Here is a 14,265-nt window from a genome sequence, read left to right on the forward strand (position 1 = left end):
TTTAGATATCCCTTCCTATTCAACTCACTCTGTGCCATCTATCTATCTGTCTGTCTATCTATCTATCTGTGTGTGTGTATGTGTGTGTGTATAATCCCTCAAATTACGCAAATACTGAGAAAAGTTTCAAGAGCTACAAATATTATCTTTCCATGTAGGAATGTAAACAGTTCAACTTTAGTAAGTTCCTTGTGATTTCCCCTTCCTGTTTACCTTTTCATGCTTCTCTTGATTCTTGCGTTTGAAAGTCAGATTTTCTATTCAGCTCTGGTCTTTTCATTAAGAAGGCTTGAAAGTCCTCTATTTCACTGAATGACCTCAAGTATTATACTCACTTTTGCTGGGTAGGTGGTTCTTGGTTTTAATCCTAGTTCCTTTGACATCTGGAATATCATATTCCAAGCCCTTTAATCCCTTAATGTAGAAGCTACCAGATCCTAGGTTATTCTGATTGTATTTCCACAATACTTGAATTGTTTCTTTCTAGCTGCTTGCAATATTTTCTCCTTGACCTGGGAACTCTGGAATTTGGCTACAATATTCCTAGGAGTTTCTCTTTTTGGATCTCTTTCAGAAGATGATCGGTTAATTCTTTCAATATTTATTTTACCCTGTGGTTCTAGAATATCAGGGCGGTTTTACTTGATAATTTCATGAAATATGATATCTAGGCTCTTTTTTTGATCATGGCTTTCAGGTAGTCCCATAATTTTTAAATAGTCTCTCCTGGATCTATTTTGCAGGTCAGTTGTTTTTCCAATGAGATATTTCACATTGTCTTCTATTTTTTAAATTCTTTTGGTTTTGTAATGTCTTAGTTTCTCATTAGCTTCCATCTGCTCCATTCTAATTTTTAAAGAACTATTTTTTTCAGTGGGCTTTTGAACCTCCTTTTTCATTTGGCTAATTCTGCTTTTTAAAGTCTTCTCCTCATTGGCTTTTTTCAGCCTCTTTTGCCATTTGGGTTAGTCTATTTTTAAAGGTGTTAATTCCTTCAGCATTTTTTGGGGTCTCCTTTAGCAAGCTATTGACTTGCTTTTCATGATTTTCTTGCATCACTCTCATTTCACGTGCCAATTTTTCCTCCACCTCTCTTACTTGATTGTCAAAACCTTTTTTGGGCTCTTCTATGGCCTGTGACCATTGCATATTTATTTTGGAGATTTTGGATTCTGAAGCCTTGACTTTTAAGTCTTCCTCTGATGGTATGCATTGTCCTTCCTCATCCAAAAGTATGAAAGAAAATACCTGCTCACCAAGAAAGTAACCTTCTATTGTCTTATTCTTTTCCCCTTTTTTGGGCATTTTCCCAGCCAGTTACTTGACTTTTGAGTCCTTTGTCAAGAGAAGGGTATACTCTGGGGACCTCAGTTCTCAGTTCCTCCAAGGTGGCTCAATCTGGTCTACACTCTGGTCTGCGAGCAACTATGAGCACTCTTTTCTGCCCAAGATCTCCCAGTAGAATTCCTTCTCCAGAGCCTCTACCAGTTCCACCAAGCCAGCCAGAGCACCTCCTCACCCCAGTAGCACCACTTAGGGCTGACATCCAGACCAGCTGTGCAATTCCCCCAGGGGCTTTAGGCCAGGGCTCCAACAATGGAAGTTGCTGCTGCTTAGGGCCAGAGCTAGACCAAGAGCTTTCTCACTGACCTTTGAAGTTGCCTTTGGTGTTTGTGGGTTGAGGAATCTGCAAAGGCTGCTGCAGGTGGCACCTTGAAGCCCGTTTCAGTGCTGTCCCTGCCACAGGATGGACAAGGCTGGGCTGCGCTCCACTTTGCACCATATGACAGACCTTTCCTGTCAGACTTCCAGGCTGCCTTGAATTGGAAATCTCTTTCACTCTGTCATTTTGTGGCTTCTGCTGCTCTAGAATTTGTCTAGTCATTTTTTACAGGTATTTTGTAGGCTGTGGGGGAAGAGGTTCTAGAGGTGCATCCCTCTACTCTGCAATCTTGGCTCCACCCCTCTCCCCCTACCCCCGGCCATTTCTTTCAATTCATCCTCATGTGAAAAAGATTTCTAGGACCTTTTCATTTTGGTTGCTCTCCAGTTTACCAATGTAGTGCCTAGAACTTAAAAAAAAAATCTGTAGTCTGACAGGGACAAAGTAGAGTAGGATCATCTCTCTACTGCTGGGCTAAATGCAAAGACTGTGTTAACTTTCCTGGTTGCCATATCACATTGATGATTCATATTGAGCTTGGTAAGATCTTTTTTTCAGAGAAACTGTCTAGAAATACTGCTATTATCTTATACTTATAGGAAGCTAGATGGCACAATGGGTAGAGGACTGGGCCTGGAGTCAGGAAGATCTGAGTTCAAATCCAGCTTCAGACACTTACTGGCTATATGAGCAAGTTAACTTAACCTCTGCCTTAGTTTGACTTTTCTCTTATTTAAATTAATTTTATTTATTTTCAGCGTTCTACAATCACTACCATATAACTCAGATGCACCCCCAGCCCCACTTCCCTCCCTCCCTGAGACGGCATACAATTTTATATAGGTTCTACACATACATTCCTATTAAATACCTTTTCACTGGTGAAGAATGCTGTACAGAAGAATTAAAATGAATGGGAGAAATCATATAACAAACCAAAATGTAATACACAAAAATGATCTGCTACATTCTGCGACTGAATTCCATAGTTCTTTCTCTGGACATGGAAGGCATTTTGCCTTAAAAGACCACTGGGAATTTTTTTAAGTCCCTGCATTACAATGAAGTTCCAAATCTACCAGAAAAAACTCTCTCACACTGTGGTGGTTGCTGTGCACAAAGTTCTCCTGGTTCTGCTGCTTTTGCTGTGCATCAGATCATAAGTCTTTCCAGATCTCTCTGAATTGACTTCTCTTTTTGAGAGAAGATGTAACATCTAAGATGCTAATTTTATTCCTTTTAAATTTACTTTTATGATCTACCAATTTCATGGGTCACTTTCTTATTTTGCTCTGTAATGCTCATGATAAAATTAAGCAAGAAGACTACAATGAAGAAGAACTGCAATGTACGGAACACATGCCAGATTCTTCTTGACTTCTCTGCTACATTTGACACTGTTGACCATCCTCTTCTCCTGGAGATACTTTCCCGTCTGGGTTTGTTTCCTAACTGCCTGACCTCCTTAATCTTCTTTGTAAGCTCATTATCTATGTCACACCTACTGACCATGGATACTTCTCAAATATCTGTTCCAGAATATCTTTTCCTCTTTCTCTTTATTCTTTCTTATTAATCTCATTAGCTCATTAGATGGTTTAACAATTATCTCTGTGCTAACTCCCACATCTATATATACAACTTCATTCTCTTTACTAAACTCAGTCTGGCCTACTGGATATTTCAAACTGGATGTCCCAGAGATTATCTTGAACTCAACATATCCAAAATTGAATTTATCTTTCCTTCAAACTCTCTCCTCATCCAAAATTCTTTATTTTTTTTGTTCTTCATTTCCCCCCAAACTTCCCTATTTCTCTCCAAGGCACCACCATTCTTCTAGTCTCCCAGGTTCATAGCCTCTGAATTATTTATCTTGGACTTTTCCTCACCCTGTATTATCCTTAAAGTTGTGAATTCTTGCTGTATCTACCTTCACATCTCTTGCACCTGATCCATTCTTTCTACTCACACAGGTACCACCTTAGATCAGGCTTTTATTCTCACTTAGATTATTACAACAGCCTCCTAACTGCCTCAAGTTAACCTATCCTTCAAGTGTCACTGTATGTAAGCCCCCAATTCACACTCTAATATATGGACAAACCAGCTTTATCTCTGTTCCTCACACAAGAAATTACATCTTTCATCTTCAGGCTTTTACACTGGCCATCTCCCTTGTTTGAAACATACACTCTCCTTCCTGCTGCTTCATAGAGTCTCCCTCTTCCTTTAAGATGTACTTCGGGAACTATCATTTCCATAAAGCCTCAATTGTAGTGTCCTCCCTCTGAAACTCTATTTATATATATCTGAATGAACTTTATATTCTACATGTGTTTATATGTACTTATTTCTTCCCCTTTAGAATGCAGCAGACCACACCTTTAGCATCATGCAAGTAACTGAAAATTATAGAGAATCCAAGATACCATGGTGTTAACTAATTTTTTAAAAATATATTTAATAGCAAAGTAAAATACTACTTTAAAGACTCTCCTCTAATGGTTTCTTGTGCATGTTGGTTATTGTCCTTCATTCTTGAAGAGGACTAAAATGACATCACAATGTTGCAGTCAAGGTATAGTGTGTCTGACCGTGGCTAATTAGATCAATATGAGCTAGGAAGTCTCTTCCACAGTATGGATATAAATATGGCCACATGAACATCTGGAGTGGAAATATCTCCAAATTTGTACATCTCATGTTTCTTTTGAGCTCCTACAATTCTGCTTCACTCATAGTGCACAGTACCTTCTTTGATGTGGGCATTCCATGCTGGTTGGTCCTTTGCATATCTCCCAATCAATTCCAAAGTTCTGTAGAGAAACCTTGTAGTGCTTCATCTGACCTCCCTGTGAATGCTTGCCTTGTGTGAGTTCTCTGTAAAACAGTCTTTTAGGCAAATGTATGTTTGGCATTTAAACAACATGGCCAACCAATCAGCTTTCTGTGGTAGAGTTTGAATGCTTGGCTGTTTATCTCAAAAAAGGACCTCAGTGTCTAGTACTTTATCTTGCCAGAAAGAATCTTCTTAAGACAATTAAAATGGAAGTCATTCCGTTTCCTGGCATGGCACTGGTATACTGTCCATATTTCACAGGCATACAATGAGATCAGCAGATCTTCAGTTTGGTAGGCAGTCCAATACCTCTTCTCTCCCACACTTTCCTTCAGAGCCTACCAAACACTTGAGTTAGTTATGGCAATGCATGTGCCAACCTCATCATCTATGTGTACATCCCTGGAAAATATAATGTCAACGCAGGTGATTTTATCCACAGCATTCAATGTTTCTCCATTTGCTGTAACTGATGGTTCCACATATAGACAATGTTATGCTGGCTGGTGGACAACCTGTGTTTTTTTGGCGTTATTAGGCCAAAATTAGGTACAAGCAGCAGAAAATCAGTTCATACTTTGCTGTATCCCATCTTTAGAGGTTGCATTGAGTGTACAATCATATGAGAACAAAAAAATCATGCACCAATTCTCTCTCCACTTTAGTTTTGACTTTTCAAGTTTAATAATTTACCATCAATGTGGTAACTGACCCAATTCAGAAGACACTTTAACCTCAGGTTAAAGTTAATTCCTTTCTACTCACGTTTTCAACTAAAGAAGAGATTTTTAATGCCATTAGGCTCCTCTCATGTGACAAAGCACCTGGTGCTGATTCTATTCCAGCTGAGATTTAGAAGGCAGGGAGTTCACTGCTTATACAAAAGCTGAATGAAATTTTCCATGTTATACAGCAAGAGGAGTTACCCCCAGGAATTTAAGGATACCTCCACTCTATAAAGGGAAAGGAAATAAATTGTCCTGTGATAATCACAAGGGGGTCTCTCTATTAGTCAATGCTGGCAAGGTTCTTGTCAGAGCCCTCCTTAATAGACAGATCCTTCATCTTCATCTACCCAAGAACCAGTGTGGCTTCAGAAGGGGCTGAGGAATGAATAATATGGTGTTTGCTGCCAGACAACTCTCTGAAAAATGCCAGGAGAAAAGCTGAGGTCTGTACACAACGTATGCGATTTCATCAAGGCCTTTAATACTGTCAGTGGTATTTTTTTCTTTTTTTCTCCCCGGATTTTTGTAATACTATTTACTTGTGGATATCTTCCTATCTAGATGTCCTTTGCAGCCTCATCAGCTATATCCTTCCCTTTATGGCTGGGTGTACTCTAGGGCTCTGTCTTAGATGTTCTCTCTTCCTCTTTCTTTACATTATCTTATCAGTTCCCAATCACTCAATTTCATCTCCATGTAGATGACTCCTAAGTCTTCATATACAGTGCCGATCTTTCTTCTGCACTCCAGTCCTACCTTGATCTGCCTGCTTGACATCTCCTCCTGGGTCACAAAACTGGAATGTGTTAGTGGAAAAACTTAAACTATGGTTTCCCGGGTACCAAGTCTAGGTCTCTGTCCATGATGCCATATGACTTCTTAGACATTCACACAGTGCTTTAAAGTTTTCAATAACCTTTATATATACACTATCTCATTTAATCCTCACAATAACATTATGAATAAGGTAATATAGCTGCTATTGTCCCCAATCACAGACAGGAAAACAGGGGCTGCAAGAGGGTGACAGGTCTATAGCTGCTTATCTATAAAGTGCCTGAGGTAGCATTGTTACAGGTCTTTCCAACTCCATGTTCAGATCATTATTCCCCAAGCTATGTTGTTTCTCAGAAAACATAAAAAGACTGAGGGGAAGGTCTTTGGAACACTGAGCAAAGTTCTATGAAAGAGCCCAGACAAAACTACACAGAAGGAACTGGCATGCATGAATTGTATGATGTCCAACACTGGAAGGATGTATTTACAATGCATCCATGGAAGTCCTCATATAAAATTAAGATGCCATCTGATTTTATAGAATTATGTTGATACTATGATGGTATACTCACCCTGTTACAAATAAACAAGACTCCTAATAATGGTCTATGATGATTTCATTACAAGGTTTAAAGTACAAAAAATATGTGTATAATATATTATTAAGGAATTAATGGAAAAAATAAATTATGCTTTTTTTCTCAAAACAGCATTAGTAGAAACCAATGAAGAGAAGGACAGAAATGTTCAGATTCAGAAATGATTTTATGAAAACTTTAAAAAAAATCAGGTATCTGTAGGAAAAATTATACAGCACTTTCATGGACTATTGAAAGAAAATCAATCAAATTTTCTTATTCTACTACTACTGACAGTACCTTAATGTGAAAGTGCAACCTCTCAGAAATCTAAGAAATTGTTTAATCTTTAAAAATATAAAAACATAAGTACAAAAATAAAAAAATAAGATAAATTAAATGTTAATAAATTATATAGTGTTTGCTGCCCAATGATTCTAATTTCAAAGTGCTAAAAGCAAGTGCAGAAGAAGGCTTATACATTTAAAGTTTTTATTTTAATGTGTAAACTTTGGATTAAATGTTACTAAGGAAAACCAAAGAATTAATTTATAGGAATTTAAAGTCATCACCTGGACTGTTGTCTCTTGCTGTCATCTGCATTACAAGGGCCATCTGTTTGCGTTCAGATAATGGGTAACCAAAAAGAATGCTAACAGGTGTTGATTTCTTATTTCCAGACTCCTTTTTGGTTTTCTTCTTCTCTGGGCCTTCTTTCTCTGGAAATATTAATACATAGGTATGATTATGAAACAGTGAAGTATTCAAAGAAAAAATAGTAGACTTTAAAAAGTTTATATATACATTAACTATTAAGCTCTTAAAGTTTAAAACTGCACTGAGATTTTTGGGACATCTTATACATGTGCATAATAAATGCAAACTTCTGTTTGAACTTTTGGAAGCACTTTTTTTATATATGAGTTCAAAGTACATTTTAATAAAGAACTTCTTTATTAGATAATAAAAGCACCTTTTGAACTGAATGCTTAAAGATTTTTAAATTTGTTCATAGTTGACAGAATATATCAGCTAAATTACTAATTTTGACAAGATTTTGCATTTTAATGATTTGTTCTATCAAAATTTAATAGTTTCTTTCCCTATTTCTTAATTTACATCTTCCTTGCTTTTGATAATCTACAATCTTTCCCCTTAACTGTTGTCCTATCAAGCCCTCCACACACTCTATTTTTCTTTGAATATGATAACCCTACAATTTCACAGTTGTTATGATTGTTCTAATAAAGCTCTTCCATGTTTTCAGAAAACAAGAATTCAAGATTTTAGACAGGTTCTCACCATGAGGAATAACTATAGCAAGTCCCAGGGTGTTCTAAAAATGCAATTATCAACTGATGCCTTAATACAGATTACGGAATTTCTTAGATAAAGTTTCAGATACTTTTTCAAGATTCAAGGTGGCTAAATGGTACCCTCCAGCTAATATTCATGGAAGTCCAAGAATCTTCAAGGACAAGGATATTTCCAAGAAACTTGTTCTGAATAGTAACAAATACATGGAGCTGCTCAAGATTATTTTGGGGGGTGGAGGAGGGGTTCTCTTGGAAATTCTAGATTCTAGAAGGCTTTTAGAACCAAGTCTTGGGAGTGTCTAGCTTTCTCAATCAAGAGCCACTTGGGCATTGGAGACAGTCAGAGCGCTGGTCCATCCAGTTAGGGGAAAAAAATTTCAAATGCAAGACAGGGAAAGGGTTTGGGAATGTATACGAGTTAACACTATTCCTTCTTCTGAGGAAGCATGGGCAACAGTTTTCTATCCTCCGGGGATACCTAACTTACCAATTATGCCTCAAAATACTGATTCCTCCTTGATTAGATTGACCTTATCTTCTATGCCCTATAATTATGATTCTTCTCCCCATAGTAGGCCAAGAGGCAAAGTAATTCAGGTATGAAATATGAACCCTTCCGTACTTCAGCAGCAAAAGGGAAGGTTTTTAGTACCTTCTAAACTTGAAGGATTACAGATCCAAGAAGTAGATCTAGAAACCTGCTAACTATGTACCCTGAGGATGGTTCAGACTTTTCATGAAAAGATCTTAGGAAGCCAAGGTACATCTCCCCTTTGCCAGGGAGAAAGGTACTTTTGGGATTAGGGGAAGGGAAGAAGAAATATGATCTACTAGAAAAGAATACTAGATTTGGTGCCAGAGCTCCTGGGTACAAATGATAGTTTTATCATTTACTAGTTGTGTAATCTTGCAAATAAGATTAATCTCTTTACTTCTCTGGGTCTGTAAAACAAGGGTCTTGTGCTAGATGATCATTAAGGCATCTTCTAGATCAAACACGATGGAATTCTAGAATGGTATATCTCCTATCTTGGAGGAATAAAACTAGAAATGAGAACCCTGATGGAATGAGTGTGGAAGAATGAAAGAAAAGGAAAATCATAACTCAGTAGTCTAGGGCGCCTATCATCTGTCCTAAGAATATTTTTTCTGTTTATAGGATACATGTGGTAAAGGAGCTGTTGTAAGCCTAACAGATTTTGAGGTGCTAAAGGAATTTTGGTTCCTTTAAGAACTGGACAGTGTACCAATATCAGGGTAGGATTGTCCTACTATCCAAGAAAAAGCTGTTAAAACAATTTGTTCACCCTGCACAACCTCAGTCTTCCATTTCTGTTTCCTTCATGTCTTTATCATAAACCATATTTTGACTCGCCCTATAATCTGCTTTGACTGCACCTTACCTGATATCTTTTCTTGTAACTCTGCCTATATCCTGACTCATATCAGACAAATCTAGCATTTCACCATTAGCTACTGACTAGATCTAAACTGGACTTGGATCCTACCTCTGTTTATTCCAAAATTTACCATACTTGTACCTTACTTATCCTCATCTCTAAAGCCACAGGAGCTAATTTTACATACATACATACACACACACACACACGCAGAACTACTTCATCCTCATTAGTCTCAGTTCCATAAGTATTCAAATATCCTAACTTAATTTTCATGTCAGTGAGTACTTAGTTTGATGTTATTGTTCAGTGAGCTACTCCTCAAGACTAAGTTAAACACTTAAAGGATCACATTAATTCTTTCAATGTATGATTTAGTAGATGAAAATGCAATGAAATAGAACTCTAATAGCCTAGAAAAATTGGTGAGTCTTCCAGATCCCAGAGCAGTTAGCTAAGGCGCAGTGGCCCAAACTCATTCATCATTTAAATGTATCTTGACGTAATTTTCTTCTAAAAATATTCTTTATTAAGGCTTTCAATTACCATAAGTCTGTAAAAATTAAATATCTTTTTCAATTCCTGTTCAATGTTTCTCATTTCTTCTCTTATTTCTAAAAATCCTTGTACCATTTTAAAAAAATCTTAGTACAAATGATAAATTCTTAGTCTGTTAGAATATATTTGTTTGTCCTCTCTCTCATTGAATTGTGAACTTCTTGAAGTCAGAAACTGTCTTTTGCCTCTTTTTGTATCCCCAGTGCATAGCATAGTGTCTGGCACATAGTAGGTGCTTAAAAATGATTAGTAATTATTTCTCCTAATTTTGAGATCATTAACAAAATTGCTCTGAAAAATACTGTGAGTCTAAACAATTTTTATTTTCCAATAATTTTGTTAGCATCTTTGTCATTTATCTACTATTAATGAATATAAATAATATATATGCCTTTACAATAAGTTTCAACGGTAATGAACTTATCTAAGGAAATGTAATTAATTTATTATCATATCATTAAAATAATCAAAATTAGTTATTAAAGGTATCAGCATGTCATCAACCATTTATGTTTTGTTTGAAGTGAAATTTAATAAGCAAAGATTTTTAAAAGAGGTTTAACATTTCCTTTAAAGGCCTTTTATCATATCAATAATTTTTGCTTTTATTTCCTCACTTTCAAAATGACACATATTTGCTTGATCAATGAAATTAATTAAATTAATGATTAATGTTTTCAAAATAAAAATATAGATTTTATAAAATAGAGCACAATTCAATGAGAATGTGGCACATATTCAAGCACAAATTCAAATTTGCATGAATGATATTTAGGGTCCTATTTGGCTTCAATATTCTATATCTGATGTATCATGAATACATATAAAGCAGAAGACTACATCGCAAGAGAAAAAATATTCCTAGCATTCACTTCAATTCTATGTTTTTCCTTCATTTGGTTACTGGGGACTTTACAATTTATCCGATTTAGTATTTTTGAGGTGGGGTAAAGCATTCCTAGCAATTAGCACATAACAGGCACTAATAAAAGTCTAGTGATGGAGGTAATACACACACACACACAGTGTCTAGATAACATGTTAAGAAGCATCTAATGATAATAATGATAATAACTAACACATATACAGATATTACCTTATTTGGTCCTCACAACAACCCTGAAAAGTAAGTGTAATTATTATCCCCATTTTACAGATGAGTAAATTGAGGACAAGAGAGGTTAAGTGACTTGCCCATAGTCACACAGTTATTTAATGTCTGAGGCAAGATTTGACCTCAGGATTTCCTGACTCCAGGCATGGTGCTTTACCCACTGAATTACCTAGCTGCCTCAAAATTATCACAATTTGTAGATGCAATATTATAATATCTCTGACATTACTACTAGATGCAAGAAGACCGCTAAAATATATCCTACATGTGCTTTTTTCAACATTGTAGTACTCCAAAGGATGTGGATTATTTTCAATATGTCCTTTACGAACCTAATTATATTTTCCTTCATGATTCTCAACTCAAAAGCTATCATACTCTCCTACAGAGGAGGAAAAAAAATTAGATTCAGAACAAGTACTGAAACATGTAGGTACCAGATATTTGAATAGGTCAGGTATGTACAAAAATATAACATCCACCCTCAATCCTGCAATTAATACATTTTCAGAATATCAATCTAGGCACAATGATGAATGGGTAGTTTATCATGAAATGCCAAATAACTAAAAGCATTTCCCCCCTGACCCTTCAGAAGTCTTTAAGACTTTAAAAAAATCCGAAAGATTCACTTGACTTTCAAAGACAGCTATAGAGAAATGAACTTTGTAGCTCTTCTAAAATCTTTTTACAGACTCAGACAAGGCTTCAGAAGTAAAGAAAATTCCAGTCTTGGATTGCTAAGCCTCCCCCAATCCCAATCCTTCTTATCAATTCTCATGTCCCTTTTCTTCCCCATCCCCCCAAAAACCAGTACACTGCTCTATCATAGTCAAGTAGGAGATTTTAAAGGATAGAAGTTTTCTTTTTTGGAACACATTCAAAATCAGGATCAGAGGTAGGCATGCTTGGAAGCTGTCTAGAGTAGAAGAGACAGTTTTAAATATTACTTCTTAGTCACTGAAATATCAATCCTTATTAGCAAGCACAGAGCATTGGTCCTGACGCAATTGCTTATGTGGACTTCGGAGCATAAAGAGATATAGGTTCTATGACTGTTTCCAGTCCACTTATCATGTGCCTTTCTGACTGGCTGTTGAGTCATCGCAATGTATACAAAATTACAGGTACGAAGGGAAAGAGAGAGGGGAAATAAACCTTTTTCTTGCCTTGTTGTGTAAAGGACAAGCTATTGTGGACTTCTGGGAGGGAGAGGGGCCTTATATTTCTCTTACCCAGGCCTAGGCCATGCTTTACATAGCTTCATGTTGACCAGACTGGCACACATGGATGCAATTTATCTCCAATATTTTTCTTCACGTAAGGCACAGAATAAGAATAGACACAAGGACAGAAGCAACAGTAGGGCTCGGTGTTCAAGGCCTTGGCCCTAGCTGATAGAGGATCAAGGCCCTTCCTTTACTCATAGCAGCTTATTTGCCTCACTCCACAGTCAGGCAGGAAGAAGACTTGCCTTTTGCAGGAGGAGTCTTATATACATGTACCCAGTACTGGCTCAGCAACCAATCAAAAAGGTACCAAGTAAGCAGACTAGAAACAATTACAAAACCTGTACATGCTCCAAAATCCATGTTGGGAAGTTCATCAGGCCAAACATTCTGTGTGTACTCATGAGGGCTGGGCTCTTATTGGCCAGTACTTGTTATTCTCTTAATAAGTACATATACTTTTAATGCCTGAAAATGTTTTCTATTGAAATAGACAGTTATTTTACACACTGAGAAGGTAACTTCAAAGGGAGCAACATGCCCTCCCTATATTTCTTGTCTCCTTCAACCTTGCTCCCCCAACCCTATCTGTGATCTAGTGATTACTGACCTTGCTATTTCTTGACCACAAAACTCCAGTCTCTTGACTCTGCCCATTTTCACTGGCTGTCCCTCATGCCTAAAATGTTCTCTCTTCTCATTTCCACCTTTTGAATTCTCTGGCTTCAAATTCTGAATAAAATGCTGTCTTCTCAATGCTCTATAACTCCAGTGCCTTTCCTGTTGATTATTTCTAATTTATCCTTTATAAAAGCTCGATTGCACATTGTTGTTTACATGTTGTCTCCCTCATTAGACAGTGAGCTCTGTGAAGGCAGGGCCTCTCTTGTGTTTTTCTTTGTTATCTCTCTATCACTTAGCACAGTGCCAGGCACATAGTAGGTGCTTAATAGATGTTTATTAACTGATATTTTTCAAACGTGTGTGTGTATTACATATTTCAAACACACACACATATGGGTGGACACTTAATTTTCAAATTTCTGTGGGCACACAAAGGTCTTTACTCCAGGACCAGTTTACAAATTAATAATCTTAAGGAGAAAACTATATTGGCTCTTTTTCTGGGAGAACTATCAAATATGTTCCTGCTATATTAGAAGCTATAGGGCATACGTTACTAAGGCCAAATGCATATGTGACTTCGGTGACAAATCCTAAATGAACATATTCAGGATAACGCTATATAGATTCAGTTGGATTTTCAGGGGTTATTATTGACTGTTTATTTACTCCTTTACAATGATAGAAAGTTAATTTCAATTTTTTCATTAGCCACTTTTTGTTGTAAAATATGACACGATTTCTTAGGGATTAAGTATACTAGGACATTATAAAAAAAGAATCTTCTAGCCCAGATAGGAATGCTTTAAAAAAAAAGTACTCAAAAGATCAATCTTTACACATTTAAGAATACATTTAAAGTTTTTCCTTAAAAGTATTATAGTACCCCTGCATTATTTTGTATTCTTTTATCAAAAGCTATGGTAAAATACTCTCTACATTTACATGAAATCTGGCTATTACAGAACAGAGGTTCTAAAATACTTTATAAAGGACATGTCTCCATTATGTTGTTTTCCTTTAAAACTGCGGGGAACATATAAAGTGCTTAGTAATATGACTGGAGGACTTTATAAATTAGAAAGGATTCTAATTATTTTTTCAAAACTGAGATAGATAAGGACAAGTTATAGCTGACTTAGCAGAGTTAATGACTGAAGAAAAGAGCAATGAAAAGGTCAAATTTATTGGAACTTAACTGCCCTCCATTTGTAAGTATCCTATAGAAAATATACATGATTATACACAATAAATCCACCATATTGCTTTTGAAGATATATGATAAAAAAGAAAGCTAGAGTCACTTGTCATATGTATGGCATCTGGAACATGTTTCCAGGCTACCTGTGAAAGCATGCAAATTTCTGGTTAATGAAAACTTGAAAATTTTAGAATATTCAAGTTTGCTTCAGAAAGATTATGTTAATTCACAAAGT

At 36.4% G+C, this 14,265-nt stretch overlaps 1 protein-coding gene across 5 annotated transcripts in view; it reads right to left on the reverse strand.

Annotated features, from left to right (window-relative positions):
* The window catches only part of ANKRD12 (ankyrin repeat domain 12), a 204,654-nt gene that overhangs the window by 70,706 nt on the left and 119,683 nt on the right, over window positions 1-14,265 (reverse strand). For all 5 annotated transcript variants that reach the window (XM_072604248.1, XM_072604244.1, XM_072604249.1 and 2 more), the window contains one exon: window positions 7,161-7,307. In XM_072604248.1, the coding sequence (XP_072460349.1) occupies window positions 7,161-7,307 (147 nt within the window). The remainder of the gene's footprint in view (window positions 1-7,160; window positions 7,308-14,265) is intronic.

This window comes from Notamacropus eugenii, chromosome 4, assembly GCF_028372415.1.
Source record: "Notamacropus eugenii isolate mMacEug1 chromosome 4, mMacEug1.pri_v2, whole genome shotgun sequence".
NCBI classification, from domain to species: Eukaryota; Metazoa; Chordata; class Mammalia; order Diprotodontia; family Macropodidae; genus Notamacropus; species Notamacropus eugenii.